We start from the raw sequence: 26,448 nt of genomic DNA, 5'->3' as shown, positions 1-26,448 counted from the left end.
CTCTACAATTTTCATAGTCATGAAAATAAAGAAAACTCTTTGAATGAGCAGGTGTGTCCAAACTTTTGGTCTGTACTATATATATATATATAAACTTTTGGTCTGTACTGTATATATATATATATATATATATATATATATATATATATATATATATATATATATAAACTTTTGGTCTGTACTGTATATATAATATATATAAACTTTTGGTCTGTACTGTAGGTACAAAAGTAAATGTTCCAGGGCCTTCTTCTGTTCTCCTGAGTCATCCAAGGTTTCTCCTGTTCGACAAACAAATGACAATGGAAACCAAAGTTTGCTTCGATATGTATAGTTAATTCTGCATATACTGTACTTCTTTTTACAATGTATAATCTTTAGAGCAGGGGTCACCAACATAGTGCCCACGGGCACCAGGTCGCCTGCAAGGACCACGAGTCGCCTGCTGGCCTTTTCTAAAAATAGCTCACCATAGCGCCACCTACCAGTGAGCAGCATCTATCTGTTTCCTACCTTGTTAAATCATTGATGATAATTATTGTGAGAAGTCATTAACATGATCAGTGTCTTCACATAGATAAATATCATTCATTATTAATAATAACATATAATTAAAGGTAAATTTGTATTTCAGAAGTGTGTATCAAACTGGTAGCCCTTCACATTAATCGGTACCCAAGAAGTAGCTGAGTTTCAAAAAGCTTGGTTACCCCTGCTTTAGGGTATGTAATAATGATGATTGGTAAATGTAAATAAATCTGGCAACCCTTCTTGCCAAAAGATGATTCTGTTGGGATCGAGCATTACAATTCACTTTATTCATTTTTAACTACTCCTTCAGGAGTCCTCTTTATTTAAGCACCAAAACAATAAAATAAATAAATAAAATAAAGCAGAGCTAATTTGTAATTTTTGTATTAAATAATAATCATGATGGATGAATAGGTTTAAATCTGGCAGCCCTGCCTGCCAGAGGAGGCTCCTGCTGGGACTGAGCATTATGATTCACTTAAACATCTCGATTAAGATTAATTTCTTTAAGCACCATAAACCATATGAATGGATAATTTATAAGATAATCATTTTATTTAAATAGAAATGTGATTTTGGATCGCTTGGCAAAAGCCTTGTCGTTTATGGTCATGAATTGACTCTCCTAAAATTGAGTCGATTCGTTGACGAGTCACGAGATCCGAGTCCTGCTGCCTCTGCAGGCATTCGGCCATGGAGTGGTTATGAGGAACAGGAGCAGAGCTGACGAACAGATCTAACAAACCACCGTATTTCGACACATTTTCATCCTTCAGGTTGTACCAAGGTAAAAAAAAAAGATACCTGACACCACGTTTAGAATGAGCCTGGGGCGGTTTTTGTCATTAAGATTATATTTTTGAGTGTGTAAGTCTGTTGGAAGTTGTGAATAGAAAGCTACGGTTAGTCGCTAGCCAGTTTAGCTGCGTTAAACGGTGATTCAATGTTTTAAAAAAAAAAAACCCGATAACGTCTGTCTAACAAACCAGGCTAGCTGTTTAAAGTCGATAGAAATGTTATGTCGGCTTTTTAACATCTCCGAGAAGGATAAAGGAGAGAATAGAAACTTGTAAAATGGTCGAACATGGCAGTACATGTCAGTGTTGCTCACCTCAGTGAAACAGGGTCTGGGCTTGTTGGAGATCCAGCCCTCTAGTCCCATGTTCAGCTAGAAATGAAGGTGTTGGAGCTGTTTTAATGAGTGTTTGGATGGAAAAAAATGTCGAAATACTTATACCAGGTCTAACATTTTAACCCAACGTATATATATGTTCAGTATAGAAACCATGCTTGTTTCATGGCACCACTTCATAACGTGTAACATCCCGACTTACTAATCTTATTACATTTTTTTATTTATTGCGTTTTACTGCTTGATAATATATATTTTTGTTTTGTATTGCGAGAGCTGACCAAACCAGGCTTAGAAAGGCGGGGCAGGGCAATGTGAACGTTTTCAATGGGGTTATACCAAATCAGCCCCTGCTGGACATGTAGTGCACTATTCAGGTGTAGGAGGTCTTTTTTTATACCTGATGTAGTGACCTTCTTAAGGGAGTTGGAGGCGTTTTAGACGAGCCCTATGTCTGCTGTCAATACTTCCTTGACAGTGTATTTATCCAGAGTGTACCCCTTAGGTTAGGTTTTTCATTTACTATCCTGTATTGATCTCTCTGAGAGGAGCTTACATTATTTTTTATGATATACAGAGTCTGTATTAATGAGAAGTTTGTCTTTTAAAGCAATTTAGTCTCCCTTGTAATACATAACCTTGAAGGATGGGAAACAGCTGTCAGTACTAAAAATGGCAGTACAATCTAAGCCTGTGTTTGTTAACTTGTGTTAATCTTAACTGCGATAAAAGTGTAACCTTGACTAGAAACATTCGAAGCAAACAATTTATAGGTTGGTAATTATACGGTGATTACAATTAAAAAAAAAAAAAAAAAAAAAAAAGGCTCTACAGCCCACGAACAGCAATATGTTTTAAGAAGAAGTGAAAGCACCCTTGTGCCCCAGTGGTTCCTGCTTTTGTTGAGCATAAAAGCATCAGGCTAAGAGTTTACGGGGAATCAGGAAGTAAGCTGGAAAAGCCCACAGCTGTGGTGATCTGCAACTTTTCCCCTCTTTGTTATTTATAGTGTTTCCCTTCATTATGACGTCCTCTTATTTCCATCGGTACTGGAATGCTGAGTAGGTGAGAGAAGGGTAGATGTGTCCTCATTGGCTTACAGTTACCTCTTCATGTATCATCAAACACCCAGCCACCCTCATTCCATCACTCATTATCAATCACACCACTGCCATCGTTCCATCAGCAGTCACACATTCAACAATTCATCAATCCAATTACACAGCTACTGTCGTTCAATTTTCTATCTAATCACACAACTACCATCGTTCTCTTTTATTATCTTTCACTCAATTACCATCGTTCCATCATCCACTATCAATCGCACAGCTACCATCGTGTGTGTTTTTTGGAAACTTGAGTAAAATGGCAGAACAGTTACCTTTGAAGTTTATAAGATTATTTTGTGTCTTATGAAACGAAGCCACTGTACAGAGATTTTCTTTGGTTGTGGACTGTGGCAGCTGCAGCAGCTGGGGGTGCTGACTGAAACACAGGGGAATATTCGCAGCACAGGCTGTGTAGTTTTACAGAAATGTCTGATAATATTCCCACAAATGTCTTCTACACATAGCTGACAGTACAGCTGCACGAAGGACACTCACTCGGAATTGGTCTCGGGAATTAATAAGAGGTCATGTAGGGTCAGTGAACTTTGGCCGACTTTCATTCCCACAGGAACAAAAGAGAAATTTCCCAATAAGGTAAAAAAAAAAAAAAACTTGTGAGGTTTCCTCATGGGAGCTCCCTGTTGTGTAATTCTTGAAAAAGTCAATAACAAAATTCAAGAAGATAAAAGTAAAATTAGAAATTATATAAACTTAAGATAACAGCTTTGACACATTATATTCCCTGTGTAAGGGATCATGCAGATTAATATTGGGAAAGATTTTTCTGAAGAGGTTCTTGCACAATACAATCCTGGATCAAATATATTTTGGAGGGTTGAAGTTTTAAAAATGTGAAATATCTGGGCGGCTGTGAATAATTGTCGTAGATTTTGTTTAGCTCTTCTTATTGACGTTATTCGTTATTTGTTTCCCTGCTTTCAGTTGCCTCGCACCATAATTTGATTACCACAGTTATTCCGAGTTTACTCGTTTACTCAAGCTCTTTACTTGTAGGCAAATGTATTTGTGGTGGAATAAAATAGAAATTAATGATCCGAACCATTTATAAAAATGATTTCTAATGGCCATAAGCCAGTAGTTTAGCCTTTTGTGATCAATGATAACACTTGTGAAGTGCTTGGTGCTTTTTCTGTTTGGAAATGCACTTTAACTCTCTCGGATTGTCTTCATGCACCAGTGAGTTTTTCAAACGAATATAAAGTATGACCAGAAGCTACAATAGTTAGCCATTTTGGTGAAAATATGTTTAGTGTGGTTTTTTATTCACTATTTAAAAACAAGGTCTAAGTGTAGTGCAATGTCATGTTTGAAGTTTTTGGTTAATTGAATTACTTTAGTTGGTGGAGTAGGATGGAGATGGGGAGATATGATGTCCAAATGATGAAGGATTTTTATATACAATTACATTCTGTATTATGTAAATGAATTATAAGAAATTTGTCTCGATCTATCTCGCGATCTATCTATCTAAATATTTTTGTAAAAGTCTGACTTTAAAAACACATTTTCTCCTTTTTCCCTTATCTTTTGCTTATTCTCATACGCAGACATTTGTGGTCACATTTTCTAAAATATATTTTCAGCAAGTGTGATGGCGATAATATGAAAATAACGCTTTCCTCCAATAGAAATAGGTAGAAAAGGCCTGTGATCTAAGAACACCAAGCACTTGATTCTCAGCCCCAACATGGTTTCTGGGAAGCTCAGCCAACTATGCATTACTTTGTGATAAGGCACCGTGATTTCTCCCCAGACACTCTAAAACATAAACCAGATCCTTGAAAGTGTAGTTGGTCTGATTAATGTAATCGTAGTGTGTGTGTAATCTGCACAGGTTTGAGGTGTAGCACACAGGGAACTTACATTAATCATGCGTGTCTGTGACTTCACAGCTTATCAGTGTTTTCACACACAGGTCTTATTCACAATGCTCACGTGATTGAGTACTCCATGTAGGGGCCTGTGATTGCTTTCCGTGTCGTTATTTCTTAAGAATCCTGCCGCATAATGGGAAATTATAATAAGGCTTATTGAGTGCTGGGCATTTTTGAGTTTTTTCCTCATTCCACTCGTTAAAAGACTGCGAATTGTTGCTGTGTGTATACTGTTGTAATTGTGTCAGAGTTTTCTATATGGGTGTTTTTCAATATGACAGCTTCCAGACGGTTTTCTGTCTCATTTGTGTGGCATTCATTGTCACTATTTTTTTTTTTCAAATTCATTCCATGATTTACATGCTTAAACAAGTCATACACATTTGTTAGATTTGATATTTTTTGTTCCTCTTTTTTTTCACAGCAGGATGATGTATTTCACAACATCATATCTGTATTTCCGTTTATTTGAAATCCCTGTACACTAAATAACCAATTCATGTGGCAGCATTGCAGTGCAAAAACTTGCAGATACAGGACAGGAGATTTTTGGAATATGTGATCTTACTCATTATGACTGAGGCATTATTGTTGGTGCCAGTCGTGCCAGAGAGATATGTTTATATCTCCTGGGACTTTTTGTGCACATCGGTTTTTAGATTTTATTCAGAATGGTGCAATGAACATCCAGTGAGCAGCAGTTCTGTTTATGGAAATGGCTTGTTGATGTGTTGATGAGAGAGATCATTGGAGAATGGCCAGACTGTTTTCAACTGACCGAAAGGCTGCAGTAATTTGAATGAACACTTTGAACAATTGTGGTGATCAGAAAAACATCTCAGAAAACATTGATCTTTGTGGCAGATTTATGTTTAATAAGCTACAAGGGTGTTAGTAACGTTCTTACTGATATCTGCATGTCTTTCTTTACCACATCCATAAACCTCCTCCTTGGCTTTCCTCTTTTCATCCTTCTTGGCGGCTCCATCCTCAGCATTCTCCTACCAATATAGCCCATGTCCCTCCTCCACATGTCCAAACCATCTCAATCTCTCCTCCCTCACCTCATCTCCAAAACGTCCTAATAAACTCATTTCTAATCCTGTTCATCCTTGTCACTCGAAAATCTCAACATCTTCAGCTCTGCTACCTCCAGCTCCAACTCCTGTCTTTTACTCAATGCCACTGTCTCTAAACCAGTTAGCATCGCAGGTCTCACCACAGTCCTATAAACTTTCCCTTTCACTCTTGCAGATACTCTTCTATCACAAATTACTCCTGCCACTCTTCTCCACCCACTCCACCCTGCCTGCACTCTTTTCTTCACTTCTCTCACACTCTATTACTTTGCACCGTTGACCCAGGTACCTAAACTCCTCCACCTTCACCACCTCTTGTCCCTGCAACCGCACCACTCCACTGCCCTCCCTCTCATTCACACACACGTACTCTGTCTTACTCCGACTTTCATTCCTCTTCTCTCCAGCACGTACCTCCACCCTCCTCAGGCTCTTCTCAACCCTCTCGTTACTTTCACCACAAACCACAATATAATCTGCAAAAATCATAGTCTATGGAGACTCCTGTCTGACCTCGTCTGTCAACCTGTCCATCAGCACTGCAAACAGGAAAGGGCTCAGAGCTGATCCTTGATGCAATCCAACTTCCACCTTGAACCAGTCTGTCGTTCCTACTGCACACTTCACTGCTGTTACACTGTCCTCATACATGTCCTGCACCACCACCACGTACTTCTCTGCCACACCTGACTTCTGCATACAATACCACAACTCCTCTCTCGGCACCCTGTCATACACTTTCTCTAAAACCACAAACACACAATGCAACTCCTTCTGACCTTCTCTATACTTCTCCATCAACATTCTCATAGCAAATAATGCATCTGTGGTGCTCTTCCTTACCATGAAACCATACTGTTGCTCACAGATCAGTCACAGTCACTTCTTCTCTCAGCCTGGCTTCCACTCCTCTTTCCCATAACTTCATTGTGTAGCTGATCAACTGAATTCCCCTGAAGTTACTGCATTTTTGCACACCTCCCTTATTCTTAAAAAGCAGTACCAGCACACTCCTTCTCCATTCCTCAGAGATCCCCTCACCTTACAAAACCTTGTTAAACAATCTGGTTAAGGTCTCTGAGATTAAGTGCTGGGAAAATGTAATGCTGTCTGCTGCCACAGACATCCAGTACAGTTGTGTGCATCCAACTTTGTGGTAAAAGTTTGGGGAAGAACCCCAAAACTTTCATTTAAAAAATGTAAATCTTTAGAATATATATTTGTATTCTTGTAGTGTTGCAATACTGTTTCACCTTCATTTTCCGTTATGCCCGCCAAATGGTTTGACCTGGTTTGAAATACTCAAAAAAAAAAAAAAAAAAAAAAAGAAAGAAAGAAAGAAAACACACTATTCCAAGTAATCATTTACACTGTTGTTTTCCTCAGTCTATATTAACTATCTAACTTATTATTCACTGGTGTGAAAAAGTGTTTATTAACATTATATTGTGTTATATTTTAATATTAGTAAAAGATAACACAAGTGAACACAACATGCAGTTTTTAAATGAAGGTTTTTATTATTTAAGGAAATCAAAATCCAAAACTACATGGCCCTGTGTGAAAAAGTGTATGCCCCCCTTTTAAAACTGTGGTTTATCACACCTGAGTTCTATTTCTCTAGCTACACCCAGGCCTGATTACTGCCACACCTGTTCACAATCAAGAAATCTTTTAAATAGGACCTGCCTGACAAAGTGAAGTAGATCCTCAAAAGCTAAACATCATGCAGAGATTCAAAGAAATTCCGAAACAAATGAGAAAGAAAGTAATTGAGATCTAACAGTCTGGAAAAGGTTATAAAGCCAGTTCTAAAGCTTTGGGACTCCAGCGAACCACAGCAAGAACCATTAGTCACAAATGGCAAAAACATGGAACAGGGAAGAACCTTCCCAGGAGTGACCAGCTGACCAGAATTACCCCAAGAGCACAGCGACGACTCATCTAAGAGGTCACAAAAGCCCCCACAACAACATCCAAAGAACTGCAGGCCTCACTTGCCTCAGTTAAGGTCAGTTATGACTCCACCATAAGAAAGAGACTGGGCAAAAATGGTCTACATGGCAGAGTTCCAAGACGAAAATCGCTGCTGAGCAAAAAGAATATAAAGGCTCGTCTGAGTTTTGCCAGAAAACATCTTGATGATCCCCAAGACTTTTAGGAAAATACTCTGTGGACTGATAAGACAAAAGTTTACTTTTTGGAAGGTGTGTCCCATTACGTCTCACGTAAAAGTAACACCGCATTTCAGAAAAAGAACATCATACCAACAGTAAAATATGGTGGTGGTAGTGTGATGGTCTGGGGCTGTTTTGCTGCTTCAGGACCTGGAAGACTTCTTTGATAAATGGAACCATGAATTGTGCTGTTTACCAAAAAATCCTGAAGGAGAATGTCCGGCCATCTGTTCGTGACCTCAATCTAAAGCGAACTTCTGCAGCAGGACAATGATCTAAAACACACCAGCAAGTCCACCTCTGAATGGCTGAAGAAAAACAAAATGAAGACTTTGAAGTGGCCTAGTCAAAGTCCTGACCTGAATCCTATTGAGATGCTGTGGCATGACCTTAAAAGGGCGGTTTATGCTCGAAAACCTTCCAATGTGGTTAAATTACAACAAATCTGCATATATAAGTGGACCAAAATTCCTCCACAGCGCTGTAACAGACTCAGTGCAAGTTATCGCAAACACTTGATTGCAGTTGTTGCTGCTAAGGGTGCCCTAACCACTTATTAGGTTTAGGGGGCAAAAACTTTTTCACACAGGTTCATGTAGTTTTGGATTTTGTTTTCCCTCAATTATAAAAACATTAATCTAAAAACTGCATATTGTTTTAACTTGTGTTATCTTTTACTAATTTAATTTAGTTTGAAGATCTGAAACATTAAAATATAAGAAATCAGGAAGAGGGAAAACACTTTTTTACACCATTGTGTATTGCAATGTTGGTTATTCTGATCAGTGTATCAGGTTTCATATTTGTCAATTGGCCGCACTCATTTTTGGAATGAAAGTACTTTAGAACCTGTCTAATTATAGACCATGACATGTTTTTAGTGAAGTTCTTTCTGATGCAGTTACATTTTACAAGTGGTAACACAGTGTTCAAACCCTGGGCCCAAACATAGTAACTAGCTCTGGTCCAAATCCGTCTGAGTGAGATGACTTTGATCAGGTTCTAAATAGGAAGTGCTAATCTAAACAAAAAGACAGAACTTTGGCCCTGTGAAAAGCATTGGGTTACAGATATTTGCATATTTAAATCAACGAAAAAAAAACATAATACACCAAATGTCCTAAACTTGTTTAAATTAGACACATTCTTCTCCATGCTTGGTTGGGCTTTGTATATTTTGGAAGATTTAATTAAAATAAAATGTATGTAAGTAACATAGGAATACCTGGTCTAAATGACTCACAGTAAAATATTAAATAACATGTTAATAATATTAAAACTAGAGCTGTAGACAGTGTCTGTTACATGGCTTGTATCTAAACAGTAGTCTACCAAGAAAGTCATTGTTCACTGTCCTCCTTCCTTTCACAACAATTTCCAAAAACAGTTTTTCTTTTGGCATCGTCGTACGTTTAAAAATCTTTTCTCCTGATGCTGTGAAAAACCAGGAAAAACCCAGGAAAAATCCATAAATTAGCCGCTTCATTGTTTAAGCCACGGGGTTCAACGGGTGGGAAAAAAGTAGCGGCTTATAGTCCGGAAAATATGGTAATATGGCTATTAAATGTGCCAAATGGGTTTAGTTTTTACAAATATTAGTTTATGCAATTTCGGCAATAAATGTCAATTTTTCTAAAAAGAAAAACCAATTACTTCTTGATTAAGAGATCTGCCGTAGTTTCTTTATTAAGTATTGCTCTTTAATAAAGAAAAAGGACTTCTGATTAATCAATGGAATAATCGTAGAATACTCAATTACTAAAATAATCAGTAAGCAGAAGCCCTACTTAAAACCATAAGCCAGTGTGGAAGTTTTGATCAAGGGCTAGGGTTAGTACAGTCCTGTGTAGAATGTAGCTGCTCTGTTAGTGTTTTGAGGATCTTCAACAGTGTTTTTGTAACTAAGCGTCACTGTTGCCAAGGATGTAAAAGTGTGTTTGTGTTTAGTAGGAGGGAACTTCAAGAAGCTGCTGATTCAAGATAATATTACTAAGAAAGGTGATGAATCAGCTAAAGCAGACAAACTTATAATCATCAGTCTTTCGAATGGCTTTATTACTGTTTTTGCTTTAAGGGAAACTCCTGACTGTGATAAATATACGAGCACCTCTAATGCTATTTGTGGCATGTGATAGAGAGAGAATATTCTGGGTACAAAAAGAGTTGGCAATAACTGGATAAAACAGCAGTGAAATATAATTGATGGACACATGCATGTTCACCAGGCTTAGCTATTTTATCTTGACATATATCACCATTATATTTAATTTGTTGTAATGGCTATTCAGTTTAATTGTGCAGTAAATTACTTGCTTTACAGATGTGTCAAACTGGTGAAGCCAGAAATAGAAACAGAGTATAACTATGTGTAAAGAAACCATGTGAGGTTTACTGTAATCCAAACCAAACACCCCAGCCTACAGTCAAATAGATACCACATGGCAAAGCAGTAACTGTTGATGCTAATGCAAACACATGTAGCCAGGTAAGGCCAGAACTTTGCAAGAATCATTAATAATGAGTTGAACTTCCCTCTTTACTCAAGCTTTTTTAAAATGATTGCTCAAGCACAATGAATGCATATATCTGCCAAGTAGACTAAGCAGACCCGAATGAATGAGTGTGTGCAATCGTAGATCAGGGCGCTCTTTCAGACATAAGTTATTGGCAGTCAACTCAACCAGTGAGCATTGTAGAGAAATCTGAACAAATGCCTTGCAGCTTTATAAACCCTTCGAGAAATTTGACATAATTTTCATGCTGGATATATTTTTATAGGTTAGCTGATAATGTTTTTCTCTCTTAATATGCCGCAGCTGGCATGTGCTTCCTCAGAGACACATAAATCATAAATCCAGTCAAGGCCAACTTTTTAATTTGTTGGTTTGTCACAGGGCAGCAAAAATCACCTGGACAAAACTGCTGTCTGCCATAAACATAAGCTTGCAGAGATCCACAGTTTGCTGGTGTCACTGTGATTGACAGGGAGTATGCTATACCTCCCACACTCCATATACTGAAGTATTTAGGTTTAAAAAACATTCTCTTCGCTTGTTGGATTGTTTTTGTTACCATTGTGGGCAGCTCTGCTAAGTTGCAGGGTACAAACTGAGCCAAAAGACTGGGCTGTAGCACTGTAACAATATGTAAGGTTTTTGAGACATTTAATAGTAGCGGTGTATTCTCCAAAATTGGTTGCTTTCAGTGTGAACACCTGATTAACATTGGTTTACCTTAAAATTCATTAATTCTTTTGTAAATATTCCGGGTTCCCACCCTTCCTTTTGGACGTTTGTTCAATGTGGAAGGTATGAAAGCAACTTAAGAGTAAATGTTTTATGAACGACTAAGTAAATGTTATATATGATTGCCTGAGGGTGCTGTTCCACAAAAAGGGGTGGTCTGGGTTCCGAACCATGCAATCTGAAAGAGATTTAACCTTTATTTACTGTAGGTGCAGGAAGTGAATAGAATCTCCTGTATTTTTGTGGGTTGCAGGCCACATATTTTACCATAAGACCAAAAGATTTGCTGTTAGCAGTAGTTACCCTCTATATTCCTGGGAAGATGTTTCACTGTATTTTGGATTGTTGTTGTGGTAATTTGTTCTCATTCAGCCACAAGGGCCTTGATAAAGTCAGGTACTGATGTAGTGTGAGGAGGTGCAGTCAGCATTTAAATGAATCCCAGAGGTGTTCAGAATCAGAGATCTATCGCAAGCTATTTAAGATCTTTATGGAGCTGGCTTTGTGCACAGGGGCAGTGTCCTGCTGGAAGAGGTTTGGGGTCTCCTAGTCAATTAAAGACATCCTATACAATGGTGTGCCTCCAACTTTGGATAGCAGTTTGGGAAAGAATCACATATGATAATAATCTTTTTTACTTTATTATTATGCGTTGTTGGTAAATTTCAGTGATGTATATGAATTTGCCAAAAGCTATGTTTATCTTTTTTCATTATTGTATTTAAAGAATAACCAATTATAAAAGAGGATGGATGGAGGGATGGATGGATGGATGGATGGATGGATAGATGGATAATGTCGATATCCTTTCAGACTATATTGCCTTACTTGTGAATTACCTCAGAATTACTTCTCTTAATTCCTTCATCTTCTTTTTGGTTCTTGCACTGTGAAAACAAGCCACACAAAATGAACTAAAAGATTAATGAGTGTGAATACGCTTAGCAGGGGAAAGCCCTGCTGGGAGCTGACACTGCTTTGGATGGGTGAGATTGTCTGAGGCAGAGAGGAAATGATGCTTGAATGGATGTGGATGAGTGTCACAGAGGAGTCTCTGTCAGTGGTGTTCCGTTGCAGTGCTTGTCCAAGCAATGGAAAAGATTTTCATAGGTGGGCTCTGAATTACATGTGTGTATGTGTGAATATGCCTACAGCTGAGTTAGTGCATCTGCTTTCTGACTTAGTGGCTTCCAAGAAATATTTACTCTCTCACACAAATCTTTATTCTTTTTTTTTCTCAAAAACTTGCACACCGCTGATTTTTTTTATTTTTTTAATCTAGAACACATCCTTTCCCCTTTTTGGTCTGCCTCTTTTCTGCTTATTTCCATCATCTAAATGTAGCTGACCAAGCATGTTTATACTGTTTGCATCTATACTAAAATATTCAGGAGCCAAGAGTTCATTTTTCAAAATATGTGCACAAATCTTTTTGTTTGAATCGAATCTGTGTGTCTGTGTATATGTGAAAACTGTACAATGACTCAGGGTCATGCTTTGTCGATTGTTGCTGTGCCCATAAACACACTGACCCCATATGACTGACTTGCATAAATAAGGTAATGAAATAAATCTTTCCTCTTATACCTGGCTTCATATAATACTGCTTTAGAAATATAATCATGGAAAGTATGAATTTCCCTGCTGCTGCTCTGATAAGGTCCATCAGCGGGTGTGCAGGAAAGTGTGTGTGTGTGTGTGTGTGTGTGTATGACTAATGTTGTGTAAATCAGTGTCGAACGGGCAGCGGTGCTGTAAGAATAGCAGGATTTTTCATCACTTCCTCTGGAAAAATGTCTCGCATTAAGCCAGTGACAGATATCTCTTCATGTTCGTATGAGTGTGTCACAGTTGCTCTTGCAAGAATAATGTTAGGAGCAGATTTCCTCATGCCTCGTGCTATTGTACACTGCCTTTTGGCAGCACACCACTTAGCTACTTTGAAATACTACCCTACAAATGCTAAACAGCCTAGAACTCTCAATGACACATTGTCTGAGATTTCAAGGACGGCACAGGTGGAGAAAGTTATAACCATCTCAGTGCAGAGTTACTGCATGGTTTCTGCATTGGTATTTAAGCATATTGTTTGTGTCAGGGTTTTTTTTTTTTTTCATTTCCTGTAGTAATGTAGTAATGTTTTCTTAAATAAATTTACCCTAGCAGTACACTATATGATCACTCTATTGCAAAGTAAGTTATCATACTTTATATTTAAAGTTTTCACATTGAAAAATCCCTGAATGATTTGTGTAAGAAAGGATTCCTAGTTGTATTTCCATGCTTCACCACTAGAGGCAGATATACAGTTTACCAAGCAATGACAAGCTACCCATGACATCACAGTACACCGTCCTCCACCAACAGTATAAAAGGCCAGAACACAGAGCCACTGCATGCATTCTGCATCACGTAACGCACTAAACAGGAGCTAGCAGAAGACAGTAAGAATCACCTCATATACAATCAATTCTATACCCAGTAAAGTAGTGTTCTGAATCCTGTATTCTGTTTTTACTGATGTGCTGGGGCGAGTACAATCCCCTGATCAGCGCATACTAGATAGTGAGAAGCTAGATAGGAAAGCTTCCTAACATTTGGTCCTTCGAGCCGGATAGGAAAACTTCCTAACAATTTGCATGCAACGTTCCTTGAAACCTTTTTGATGCAAACGTCAGAGGGACATGATGACGAGATGCAAATATACGTGAACAAAATATGTTTTGTTTCCTTTTTCAGATAATCCAAAAACGCAGCCATGTCTGACTACACTGACTCTATGAATGATGTCTCCAGTGACAGTTTTTGGGAGGTAATATATACTCATGCGCACCATATTGCTTATTTCCAGTTCGACAATTGGCACGACTGTTATCTTTATTTCTTTCTCTGCAACCCAGGTTGGGAATTACAAACGGGCTGTAAAGCGGGTGGACGACGGGAATCGTCTGTGTAATGACATAATGAACTGTATTCATGAGCGAGCTCGCATCGAAAAGGCATACGCACAGCAATTGACTGAATGGGCCAAGCGTTGGAGACAACTAATAGACAAAGGTGAGGACCTTACTGGGCTGTAATGAATAGCTGAAACATTCCAGGCAAAAAGCCATTCCTGTTATAGACACTCCCTCAGTTATCAGGGTTTTTTATTAACAAGATTACGTACTGCAGTGTTATTTTTCTCTGTAAGGTGACCTCTGCATTGGTAGCATTGTTTTTCGCTCTGCAGATTGGTTGAGTTATAGAACATCCTGAATTGATTTGTTTACTTCATTGTGATTGGGGGGAAAATACATTTTGGCACTAAACCGTTTTTTTTCTCTGAGTCCTTGTGTTGTTGATTAGTGCCTTTGAGGCTGAGAGTGTGTCGCTCATACTTAAAGCTAAATAATCATGTTGGGCTGATTTTGTACGATGTGCTGTTTTATTGCAGGACCTCAGTATGGGACAGTGGAGCGGGCCTGGTGTGCCCTGATGACAGAAGCGGAGAAGGTCAGTGATCTCCACATGGAGATAAAGGGTGTGCTCATGGCTGAGGACTTTGAAAAAGTGAAAAACTGGCAGAAAGATGCCTATCACAAGCAGATGATCGGAGGGTTCAAGGAAACCAAAGAGGCAGAGGATGGCTATCGCAAAGCTCAAAAACCTTGGGCCAAGAAACTTAAAGAGGTACAGCCTGACACCACAAACAAAATATTATTTTTCCCTAAATGGAGATTAATTTGTAACAGATTTCTAGATATGTCTTGACTCTTTAATAAAGATACTCACTCATGTTCCTGTGTTATTGGACACAGTCCCTACTTCTGTGACAGAATGCATGGTTAGCGAAACAACCGTATTAACAGGTCATGTTTTGATTTACACCAAATGTAAATTTTTATTTTTATTTTATTAACAGGGTGCTTCTACATAAACTAGAGACATTTAGTGCTTTTCCACTACAAAAGTGTTCAGGTCCATTTTTTTTTAAATGTGCTTATATAGGTGAACTGTGGGCTCAGCTAAAATATACTATTAACTGAGTGCAAAGCTGTAAATCTGTAGTTTAATGATGGACACACTGTCCACTGCAGTGTCTAAGAGAGTGGTTGTTTGAGCTGGTAAAATACTGGACTGTTTGTTTAATTCTTTATTAACTTCAGCTGTGTGTTCAAGTTTGTGTGACACTCTAGTTATTTGTTATATCAGTGAGTTTTAATGTACTGATTTACAGATAGTGACTTGCTGAATTCCTGGCCATTCCAGAAGACACTATTGTACAACTCACTTTTACATTTTGATACGAACCAGTGTGTCAGTGCAAAAGCACAGGTGTTATGGTGTTATTGATTTAATGAGCACACGCTCCCTGTTTCTTCAGGTGGACACAATGAAGAAGGCCTACCACACAGCCTGCAAGGAAGAGAAGTTGGCCACAAGCAGGGAGAACAGCAGCAAGATGGAGAGCAACAATCCAGAGGCCCAGAAAAAGCTGCAAGACAAAGTAGAGAAGTGCCAGCAGGATGTCCAAAAGGTCTCTGTGTGTGTGTGTGTGTGTGTGTGTGTGTGTGAGTGTGTGAGTATATATGTTTATTTATGCAGGCATGTTTGCAAATACATATAAAAGACAGTCAGGTGGATAGTAATTTGTGTAATTTATGTGACTGTCTTAATTTTTTAAAATGTAATTAGCAAAACAATTTAAAAAAAAAAAAAGGACTGGCAATTTTTTTTCTAAACATTCAAAACATTATTAGTTTAAATATTTAATATTTGATTTTCCCTAGTAATATTCACTTTGTGTGCCATTATAAAGCTGATTGCACTACACTGTGCATTTGTAAGGTGGGACTTACTCCCTTTCTCCAGCAAAGAGTTTACAGAAGAGATAATAGCATAATGTTATCTGAAATGTTTTTGCTGGTTTTGCAGGTAGATTCTCAATGCTATGTATTAGCCTTAATCCAGAGGATATAAAATAATGACACAAATTCTTAATAATAAACTCTGTCCAGTAGAACATTTTGTCAATAATATAAAACATATTCCAGTTGTTCACTTTGCTTGTGTGTGAAATTGGAACAGAAGACATTATGTAATGTACAGGTTTGAATGTTTGTCTATGTTGGACACATCAGACTAAGGAGCGCTATGAGAAGGCCCTGGATGACTTGGATAAGGTTACACCTCAGTACATGGAGAACATGGAGCAGGTGTTTGAACAGTGGCAGCAGTTTGAGGACAACAGACTGCAATTTTTCAAAGAGGTCCTGCTGGAGGTCAAACAGCACCTTGACTTAGCTTCCAATCATAAGTAAGAGAGATGCACTGTACACTTTATGCATGGCAGTGTGTTTATTTGCATACACAGATACTGCTTGGGTACATATTTCACATATGTTCATTTAGTGCTGCATTAACAAATATATTCACTAAAGGGCAGATCAGAGCTAAAAAAATTATAATCCAGACCCACAGGTTACTACTGTTAATTCTTCTGTCAAGCAGAGAAATAAAATGTTTTGTTATTTATATTTTGTTAATTTCAAACACGCTATCTCAATCTCAATAAAAAAAAACACACAGCTTGTAATTTTCCCAAGAAATTGTAACATGATTGTTGCAAAGTGCTTAAAGCCAATGTTCTTCCATAAACCTAAAATAAATGTTGAAACACTTAAACCTAAAACAATCGAACCATCACCACACCACTTTGAAACAATAATATATGAAAATCAGCACATTATTATTAACTCTTTATTCATTTTATAGTCAGAAACTACTGTCACAGCCATGCTGTATATAAAACTTCTGACCAATCAGATTTAAGAATTCTGCCCTACTGTGGTAAAATAGGGCTTAGGTCTTAGACTACTTTTCTAACCACCAAATGACACAAGTTCTGTATTTGTTTTTATTTATTGATTTTAAGTATTTATTTATCAGAGTACCTGTTGCACTGTGTGATGTCCTGACTGTGTCTTTCATCACTTAGGTTCCAGGATGTGTATCGGACACTGGAGGACACGATCCAGGCAGCGGACACTGAGGAAGATCTGAAATGGTTCCGTGCTAATCATGGTCCGGGGATGCCTATGAACTGGCCTCAGTTTGAGGTACACACACACTCTTACACACACACACTCACTATAAGTCACTATAGCAAAAGCAATAGAATGCAGAAAACTGGTCAGACTCTTTAAATTATGTCTCCAGTGACTTTGGAGGTAGTATATACTCATGCACACCACATTGCTCATTTCCAGTTCGACAATTGGCACTACTGTTATCTTACACACACTTGCACACAATCACTCTAAGTCATTAGCAAAAGCAATAGAATGCAGAAAACTGGTCAGACTTGTATATTTAAGACAAATAGAAAGTCTCGAATCTCCGAAGGCAGTTACTTTGAGGAAACTCTTGCCTTTTTAAACAATCTGTAAAAGAAGACCTTTTTTATTCAGAGAAATTTTAGCTTCTGGTATCAGTTGAGCTGTAGGTAGAGAGAGAACCAGTCTGCCAGGATCTCCCTAGAATTTGCATCTGTTTTCATTAAGTGCATAATGAATATTTTTTTTTCCCTCTTGTTTTTTCTTTCTTTCAGTCTTTTATACACCGGTGACCTGCAAATATGAGGGGGGGGGACAGCTAAATATAAATAGTTCATATCAGAAATGGGTCTCTATATAATAAACTGACATTTAAGTGGCATGGAAGACACAGAGCACCAACATATTTGCTGTGACCAGTGACCATACATTTTCAGCTTGTGCTTATTTTGCACACACCACATGCAGTCTGTGCATTGCAGTAGCAACAATGATAAAATATTAAGCCATAAAATCAACCAAGTAAGAAACATGTATTTTGTAATATTACTATAACCAGTTATCAAATATAAAATGGGCAAATTACTTAAACTGTTGAATGAACAGTGTGAATTATGGCACTTTTTCTTCAAATTTACCAAAATCTCTTTACACACAGTCAGTTTATCAAGTTTTTAGTTTTCGTTCATGATGTTTAAATTGGTGTGTCAGAGACATTGTGAATGGTCGTCTCAGTCTAAAGTAATTTTGGTTCAATTTTAATAGGAAATAGTGCAATAATTACAGCCTCACATTCCAGCTTCAGAACACAGCATGTGGCTCAGCCTTCAATCAAGAAACAACTTCTGTTATAGACTGCAGATCAGCATGTAACCTGCTGCTAAATGGTGTTATTTCCCAAGAAGTCTGGTATTGTCCTGACTACCGCACTCCTCCCTATTTAATCCAGAAGGTGGATTAAGCACAGTCACATTTCCATAAGAGAAAGGTCCATTGTAGGGTTTTACGTTGCCGCCTTTAATGCTGCTGTTGGAAACGTATTTTTTTTACTATCTTTTATTGAAGTTTACATTTTATAATGTTTGTCTGTGTGTATGCTTGTGTGGAATTTTTTTTATCTGTTCTAATTTGACAACAGAAATTTTAAGTCCTAATGTGCAACCAATAATAGGTGTGATGTACAGCCTCCCATATTTATTTTGTATTGCTGTAAAATCAGTTTTTAGCCATTTCTTTTATAACCAACTTAATCACATTTTTAGTCAACCTGGCAACCTAGGTTACAGCACAATTATGAATGTGCTAATTCTGTCTCCAGTTGCTGACAGCTGTTTTTTGCAGTTGGGAAAAAAAAATACATTACATAGCTTCTTTGCTTTAAATTAACACCCAAAACTGTGTATCACAAATACTGTATGGCCTGACAGAAGCCTAAACACAAGATAGGGTTTAATGTAGAAATCAACAGCAAAGTCAAACTGATAAACAAATCAGTGGGAAACAGTAATTATTCTGCACATGTGCTCTTTGAATAAGGACAAGTTTGATGCTTTTTAACCCCAGGTTTTTTCTTTGAATGGGTGTTTTGTCAGCTGCTCTCTGAAGTCTACTTTGTAAGCCATTGAAGAGCCAATTGTAGCTTAGTAGGTGGGATTTGCACCATATCCAATTATTTACTTAACCGCTTCCTTACCAGAGACTTTTTTATGGGTGATATTGTCCTCTAAAAGTGTCATTTGGTGTCAATAAAATCAATAAGAACATGTCAAATGTTTCGTCTTACCAAGCAGGTTTATCTAGCAAAATCATTTTGTAATTTCATTTGGTAAAAAAATAAATAAAAATGTTTGTGTTACACATACACAGATTTGTGATTGGTGCAGAATTATGCTGGCCTACCTCAGACTGTATTTCTCATATTCAGTTATCTTTTGCTAGGTGAAGATTTCATTAATTTTTTTGGACTCGCAGCAGCTGGGGAATGTGTCTTTTGCATTCGGCTGATATTCTGTTCACATCTGGGCTGTATTGCAATCTTTACTAAGCTGCTTCATCACAGTGTGTACAGTGTATGTGTGCTTATTTAGTTTTATGTTTTATTATTGAGTGTGTGTGTGTGTGTGTGTGTGTGTGTGTGTGTGTTACTAGGAGTGGTCTGTAGACTTAAACCGAACGCTGAGTCGGAGAGAAAAAAAGAAGCCAAGCGATGAAGTAATGCTTACAGGCATCAGTCAAATGGGAGAACGAGCAGCCAAGACCAGTAACAGGTAACCGGTATATTCCTCTCCCTCAATTAAAGAGTCCCTTTGTTGTAGTTTCTTCATTTATACTTGGAGCTATAAGAGTTAGTAAATATCACTGTTTACACAGAGGGTAATGTTTAATTCAGAATTTAGGATGCCAAAATAACGATCATCTGTGTGGAGCTACACAGTTGTGGAATCAGGCCTTAAAGGAAAATCTAGCATTTTTCAAATGTCAAAATCTGGAGTGCATTGGAAGCATAATGACGGTGTTGAACACAAGCTGTTTTACTCAAACAATAAAGGTTTATGTTCAGGCATACCAAAGCTGTTCTATATGCATTTTACAAAACATATCTTGTTTACTTAGCTTTTATTTTAATGGCATAGTGTTTTCCCTTCACCAGCAGGTGGAAAAGTCACCACTCTTGTTTATGTTTGTTGTTGATTCTTTATTACAAATCCTTGCTTCTTAAAAACTAGATATCCAAAAGCACATCTTGTTCATATACATATTTCAGGCTTCATTTAAAAATACCTACCTATTTCTTTTTAATGAATGAGTGTTTATTTAATTTTTTCTTAGTCCTCTTTTAATATACTTTTCACATCTTTGCAGTGTATGAGTTAGCTTTTAAAAGAGTGGCCACACAGGATGTGTGTGAGATATTTGCAGTGTTTCCTTGGAAGCATATACTCATTTATTCAAAATGAAACAGGAAATTTAGCATCCTATTCCAGCACAGATTAGATAATCAGCCCTGCCAACTGGTTAAACAGATGGAAATGCGTGTAAAAATGCTTGCTTATGACAATAACGCCTCTGTGGGCTATTTCCTAGGGCAATTTAAAAGTAGCTCCTCTGTAACAGTGTGTATATGCAGTGGGAGTTCCCTTTAAGAATGTGAAGTATGCCAGAACTGCTTAACCTTTATTTAACCTGGTAGGCACAGTTTAGAATTGGGCCTCGTCCACAAATAGGAGCTTATCTTTAAAAACAATTTTACCTTCCCACCTTAAAAAATGTTTATATACACACACACACACACACACACACACACACAAGGTTTTTACCTCCCCACCTTAAAAAAAATATATATATATATATATATATATATATATTACACATTAGATTAGATTCAAATTTATTGTCATTGTTCAAGATGCTAATGCAGTTAGCATCTACTATAACAGTAGATAAATAAGGCATGAGGTCCATATATACAGGGATGAGGGTGATTAGGTGCAGTGTAGTAATATACAATACATTGTGCAAAGATTAGATATATATCAATTCTGAGCAAAAGATTGAATTTATTCAAATTTATACTTCTCATCTATGTGGCAGTAGCTTTTCATTCTGTCTGTAGTTACGTTCATGCATTTGTTGTGTATGCTTAAGTAATTAAGTAATAATTTCTTTGTATTTCGACATACCTGATAAGATGATTTGATGCAAGACTAACAATAAAACCTGTGTATTTGAAAGCGAGAAAATGAGAAATGTGGGGAAATAAATACCGCATTTATTTGTCCATTGACCAATTTTCCTTTATTTAAAGTGGGTCTGTCACACAATCAACCGTTGTCTGATCACACTGGTTATAATGTGTCTTAGGGCAAAGCTTTAGTGCTGTCATTTTGTGACACCAGAAATGATACGGGTAGAGGCAGGCCACTGCTTGAAATATTAATGAGGCACAGTGCAACACTCAGCACAGCAAATATATTATAGTTCCTCAGTAAAAAAGAAAAGAGCTGGTTGCCTTGTTGTAAACACTGTTCTGTTGTTGTGAAGTTGTTAATCTTTGTTCTGATGTCTTTTTAATGCACTGCTGTAGAAGCTGGTGCCATAGTGTCCAAACAGACTCACAAGGTTGTATGCATGTGTCACAATCCTGTTTCTCTTCACATTATTAGCTTGACTGTGCCGAGTAGCACAGAACCGGTGGGCTTAAACCCATTTGACGATGAGGAAGACGAAGAGGAAATGCCAGCAGAGCAGCCCAACAGAAGCCCAGCCAGTGTGAAAAAAGAGGAAGTTGTTGCCAAAATGTTGGTGAACAGAAAGCACCTGCTACTGTTCTGCTCTCGTTCGCTGCATATCTACATTCCCTCGCTGCGTTGTTGTCTCATGCCCGTCTTGTTTGCAATCTTTTTGCTATTCTTTTCCTCTGTTCTTTTTCTCTGCATGGTTACACAGTGTAGATCATGTGGTGTTTTACACACGTGCACACTGTGTCCTGTGTTTTTGGTCCACAGTTTGACCTAAGTGGGAGCCATACAACTGTTCAGTCAGACCTATTTTGATCAGTACCAGAGATTTCACATGGAAAAATAATCGATTTTAGGTTAGGGCTGTTAAATAAATTGCTTTAAAATATTTCAACTAAGTACTGCTGCACTAAAGCAAAGTAAATAATGTGGATTTATTTCTGCATCCTAAAAATACATGTTTAATTGGTGAAATTAAATATATTGGCAATTGTTTAGCTTTTGTTTTTTAAGAATCATTGTAAAAATTACATTAGACATGCATGTGAAATGAAAACCTGCTTTGTATAAGATATAAGACATTCCTTACACCTAAAGTGAATTCATAGTTTTAATCAAGTTGTAGCAAATATGCAAAATGATCTGACTGTAACGCTGCTCTTACTTTTGTCCGATTTGTCGCATGTGTTCTGTCTTTTTCCCCTCTGTGGTCATTTAACTGAATGCAGATGGGTCTTGAGTGCCTGATATTTGCCTTGTGGTTTTGAACCAGCATGTTAGATGGATTCTGGTGTAAACAAAGTTGTAAATGTCACAATGATAAACAGGTATGCTGTTCATGGAGGAAGAGCCTGAGCTTCTGAGTGGTGATACTGTGGCATGTGCTTGGGCTTTTGCTTGGGGTTTTTGTGTGTTCGTTAGTTTCTTTCACTCGGGGTTGTTATACTTTGTCCCTTGTCTCTGTATCCTCCTGCCTTCCTGTTTCTTTTGCCTGTTATGTTCAACGTCTGAGTGTTCAAAGCTACCAGTCGGCACGTCCTGTTCTGACAGCTGTCATTTGTTTATGGTTCAGTGATGTTCTGTTTTCCCACAGTACCAGCAATGTGGAGAAGACACAGGATTGCTCAGACGAGGAGACAGGGAACCCCTTTGCAGCAGACACTAATGAAAACGGAAATCCCTTTGAGAAGGAGCCAGGTTCTCCCAAAGTTTCTGTTCCTGTCCGAGCGCTCTATGACTACGAGGGCCAGGAGCAGGACGAGCTAAGTTTCAAAGCAGGTAAAGAAGCGTAATGGCTGCAAAAGGGAATTTCAGTGATGTGAAAGAATCCACCAACATTATATAATATTTACTCATTTGCTCATTCATGCAATTATACATTGGTATTTGTAAATAAATCCTCTTACTTTAAATCCTTATAATGTACACATCTGTTTTGTCTCAATTCTCATCATTTTCTATGTCTGAAAGGTGATGAATTTATTAAAATCGGAGAGGAGGACGAGCAGGGGTGGTGCAAAGGACGTCTGAAAGACGGCCACGTTGGACTCTACCCAGCTAATTATGTGGAGGACATTCAGTGACCAGAAAAAAATAAAACGAGTGGAGAGGAATAAAGCTACACCCGAGAGGAGAAGAAAGAAGGGGAGTGGTTATTACTGAGGATGAGAAGCTGCTCGTTATTGCCCCCTTGTGGTGGAGGCTGGACCAACCGCTGCAATAATCCAAAATGTCTTTCCACTCCAATTTGATCAATTCCTCCTTTTTTTTTGGAGATTTAGGAGCAGATACCATGCCACGATCTTATCATAAATGCTTTACAAATAGGCTGTAAAAAAAAACAAAAAAACAAAAACAGATCTTCACAAAAGGGCAGCTAAACATGCTGTATTTTAATTACTTATATAAAACACATATCATTTAACATTCGATCTATGCTGAAAACTGTAAGTAGTCACTGACTGTAGTTTACACATAACAAGTCTGGTCCAAATTCTGATTCTAAAGGCAACACAAAGGCATCTTGAGGCACATTTCACAGGTTCCTGCTTTTCTCTGTTGCTTTTATTTTGTTTAAGGGCAGGAAAACCTGCTCCGTTAATAATAAACTTTTTGTCCTCCGAACATTGGTATGTTTCCATACATTTATAAAAGCTATATTTTGCTTAACTGCCTAATCGCCAAGACATGCAAAATATATAGCGACATTGTTGCCATTTACTGTATGTTGGACATTTTCAGAGTATAGTAATTTTTCTATAGTTTTCTGCAGTGATGCCACAGAGGAAGTCTAGATGTTTTATTATCCAATCAGATTTTACTACTTTTACAAAATGGATGGATGGATTTTTTTTTTATTTTTGGAATAGTTAGTCTTGACGTTGAGCTAAGCTAAAATAAAAAAAGCCAGGTTTTATGGTGGATTAGTTTTTCAGGGAAGAGCTAAAGTGGCCATTGTCACAGGTGAATCTTTTGCTGTTCACTTTCATTGATGTTAAAGTTGGGATCTTTTCACTTCTCCCATTAAAACAGTTTATTTCTTATTTTGCTCCATAGTTCAGTATCAAATAGTTTTATTTTGTTCTTGGGGAAGTTCTCTCACTTGAATTTGTCAGCTTTATTTTCAACCTGCACTGGACAGTACACAGAAGAAAATTTGTTATTCTTTAGTTCAAACTTGTTACAGACACATGATGTTCACTCACATTAAATATTTTACATTGAGAGGGAGAGATATTCAAGGAAACAATGCAGCAGGGTTAAAGTATTTGTGCATGTACAATACAATGAACAAGATAAGCATTTTTAAATTTGATCTTGATCTTGGGATAGACAATATATGTTTAAAATTTAGACTTTTTTTCAGACTAATTTATGAAATGCCATAAGTGCTTCAGCTCCTGGATAAATGCTGTGATTCAGAATCAGAATGTATATTAAGCATTTATAGAATTTGAATGTTATGAATTTATTTTGTTACCTGTATTATATGAATTTAATTCCATGCTTGCAGATGGTTATTTAGACACACTGTTATCAATATAGTTATTTTCTTTTTAGTGTGTTTTGAGTTTGGAATTGGTATTCTCATCACCATCTGCCCAGTAATGGCTGTGCCCCATTAACACCATCTCATAAGAGTTCATTAATTTTTATTGTATCAGCGGTTTGTTGCAATTATTGAGAAGTGGTGTAAGATCTTTAGGGGTTTGGCATGTAAAATTGCAGCTGTGTTTATACAGTACACTGTTAAATGTGTCACCTTGGCAGATGGCAAATAAATGGTTTCAACTAAAACTGTTTCACTGATTTGATTAATTTTTAAGGATTTTTTTTCCTTACAGTAAAAGTGCAGAGAATCTAAATGTAGGACTGAGAATATCAAAGCTGTATACTGTTATGCTAAAATTATATGTAACCTAAAGAATACTGGTAGCAGGTGTTTATTTTGACAACAGTTACAAAGTTTAATTTATGAGTAATATACTTTTTCCTCACTTCTAGTCATATTTAATGTGTAAAGTTCACCAAAACAAGTTAAAAGCTGTTATAATGCAAGTTGTCTTGAACCATGGAGAGTTGTTTCATCACTAGACTAGACTTTTATTTTCCTTCACTGGGAAACCACAAAAACTGAAATTTAACTACAGCTTTATCCCTGACCCTGAAAATCCTTCCAACAATGACAAATAAATGCCACCTTGCAGAAAATCATATTGCCAGACACTTTTCTAAATCTTGTCATGGGACAGAAGACCCTGTGCTAAATGAAGGATAATTACAGAAAATTAACCAACATTGAAAATCGTGAATTTAGAGGCACTCAAATATCTAATAAATATAAGGCCTATACAGGTTGGATTTAAACAACCCAGCCATTATGGTTGCACAAGCCAGTGCACTCTAGTGCCGGTCCAAACCCGGATAAACGGGGAGGGTTACGTTAGGAAGGGCATCCAGCGTAAAACGTGCTAAATCAAATACTGTATGTGGATACTAATCAGAATTTCATACCGGATCGGTCGAGGCCGGGGTTACCAATGACCACCACAGGTATTGTTAGCCAGCAGGGTACTGGTGGAAATTGGGCTACTGCTGGCTGAAGGAGGAGAAGGAGAGGAGGAATACGTCTACAGAGACGGCAAGGAAAGGAGAAGTGGAGGAGAGTAGAAGTTAGGGTTGAGGGGTTGAAGTTGAAGGGGTGATGATAAATGTCATCAGTGCCTATGCTTCACAATTGGGCTGTGAGATGGAGGAGAAGGAAAAATTCTGGAGTGAGTTAGATGGAGTGGTAGAAGGTGTACCTAGGAATGAAAGGTGGGTGATTGGGGCAGACTTTAATGGGCATGTAGGTGAAGGGAACAGAGGTGATGAGGAGGTGATGGATAGAGATTGGAGACTGTAAGGTGTTGACAGGGGACAGTAGCTAGACAGCATCGGATGGTGGTCTGTATGATGGTTTTGAAGGTGAAGAAGAAGAGGAGGAGAGTGAGGACTGAAAGAAGAATAAGATGGTGGAAACTGAAAGAGGAAGACTGTAGTGTGAGGTTCAGGGAAGAGGTCAGACAGGAGCTCGGTGGTTGTGAAGAGGTGCAGGATGATTGGGCATCTACTGCAGAAGTGATAAGGAAGGCAGCTAGAAAGGTACTTGTGACATCTGTAAATAGAAAGGAAGACAAAGAGATGTGGTGGTGGAATGAGGAGCTGTATGTGAAGTTGGACACT

The 26,448-nt window shown here is 37.7% G+C and overlaps 1 protein-coding gene across 3 annotated transcripts; it reads left to right on the top strand.

Moving 5' to 3' along the window:
• The first annotated feature begins 1,168 nt into the window (after positions 1-1,168).
• pacsin2 (protein kinase C and casein kinase substrate in neurons 2) lies at positions 1,169-25,020 on the top strand. Of its 3 annotated transcripts, none has more exons than XM_046873045.1 (11): positions 1,170-1,318; positions 13,908-13,980; positions 14,069-14,225; positions 14,605-14,840; positions 15,535-15,687; positions 16,292-16,467; positions 17,149-17,269; positions 19,634-19,752; positions 21,649-21,783; positions 22,817-23,001; positions 23,194-25,020. In XM_046873045.1, exons 2-11 carry the CDS (start codon positions 13,927-13,929, stop codon positions 23,304-23,306), a joined length of 1,449 nt encoding a protein of 482 aa, XP_046729001.1. In that variant the 5' UTR covers positions 1,170-1,318; positions 13,908-13,926; the 3' UTR covers positions 23,307-25,020. The 3 variants fall into 3 exon arrangements, with proteins under 3 accessions (XP_046729003.1, XP_046729001.1, XP_046729002.1); XM_046873046.1 differs by lacking the exon at positions 1,170-1,318 and adding an exon at positions 13,564-13,612; XM_046873047.1 differs by lacking the exon at positions 21,649-21,783 and having other exon boundaries at positions 1,169-1,318.
• Positions 25,021-26,448: the final 1,428 nt, after the last annotated feature.

Source organism: Silurus meridionalis, chromosome 18, assembly GCF_014805685.1.
Source record: "Silurus meridionalis isolate SWU-2019-XX chromosome 18, ASM1480568v1, whole genome shotgun sequence".
NCBI lineage: Eukaryota > Metazoa > Chordata > Actinopteri > Siluriformes > Siluridae > Silurus > Silurus meridionalis.
The sequence above is the reverse complement of the archived record's forward strand: the minus strand, read 5'-3'. Positions and strand labels throughout refer to the sequence as shown.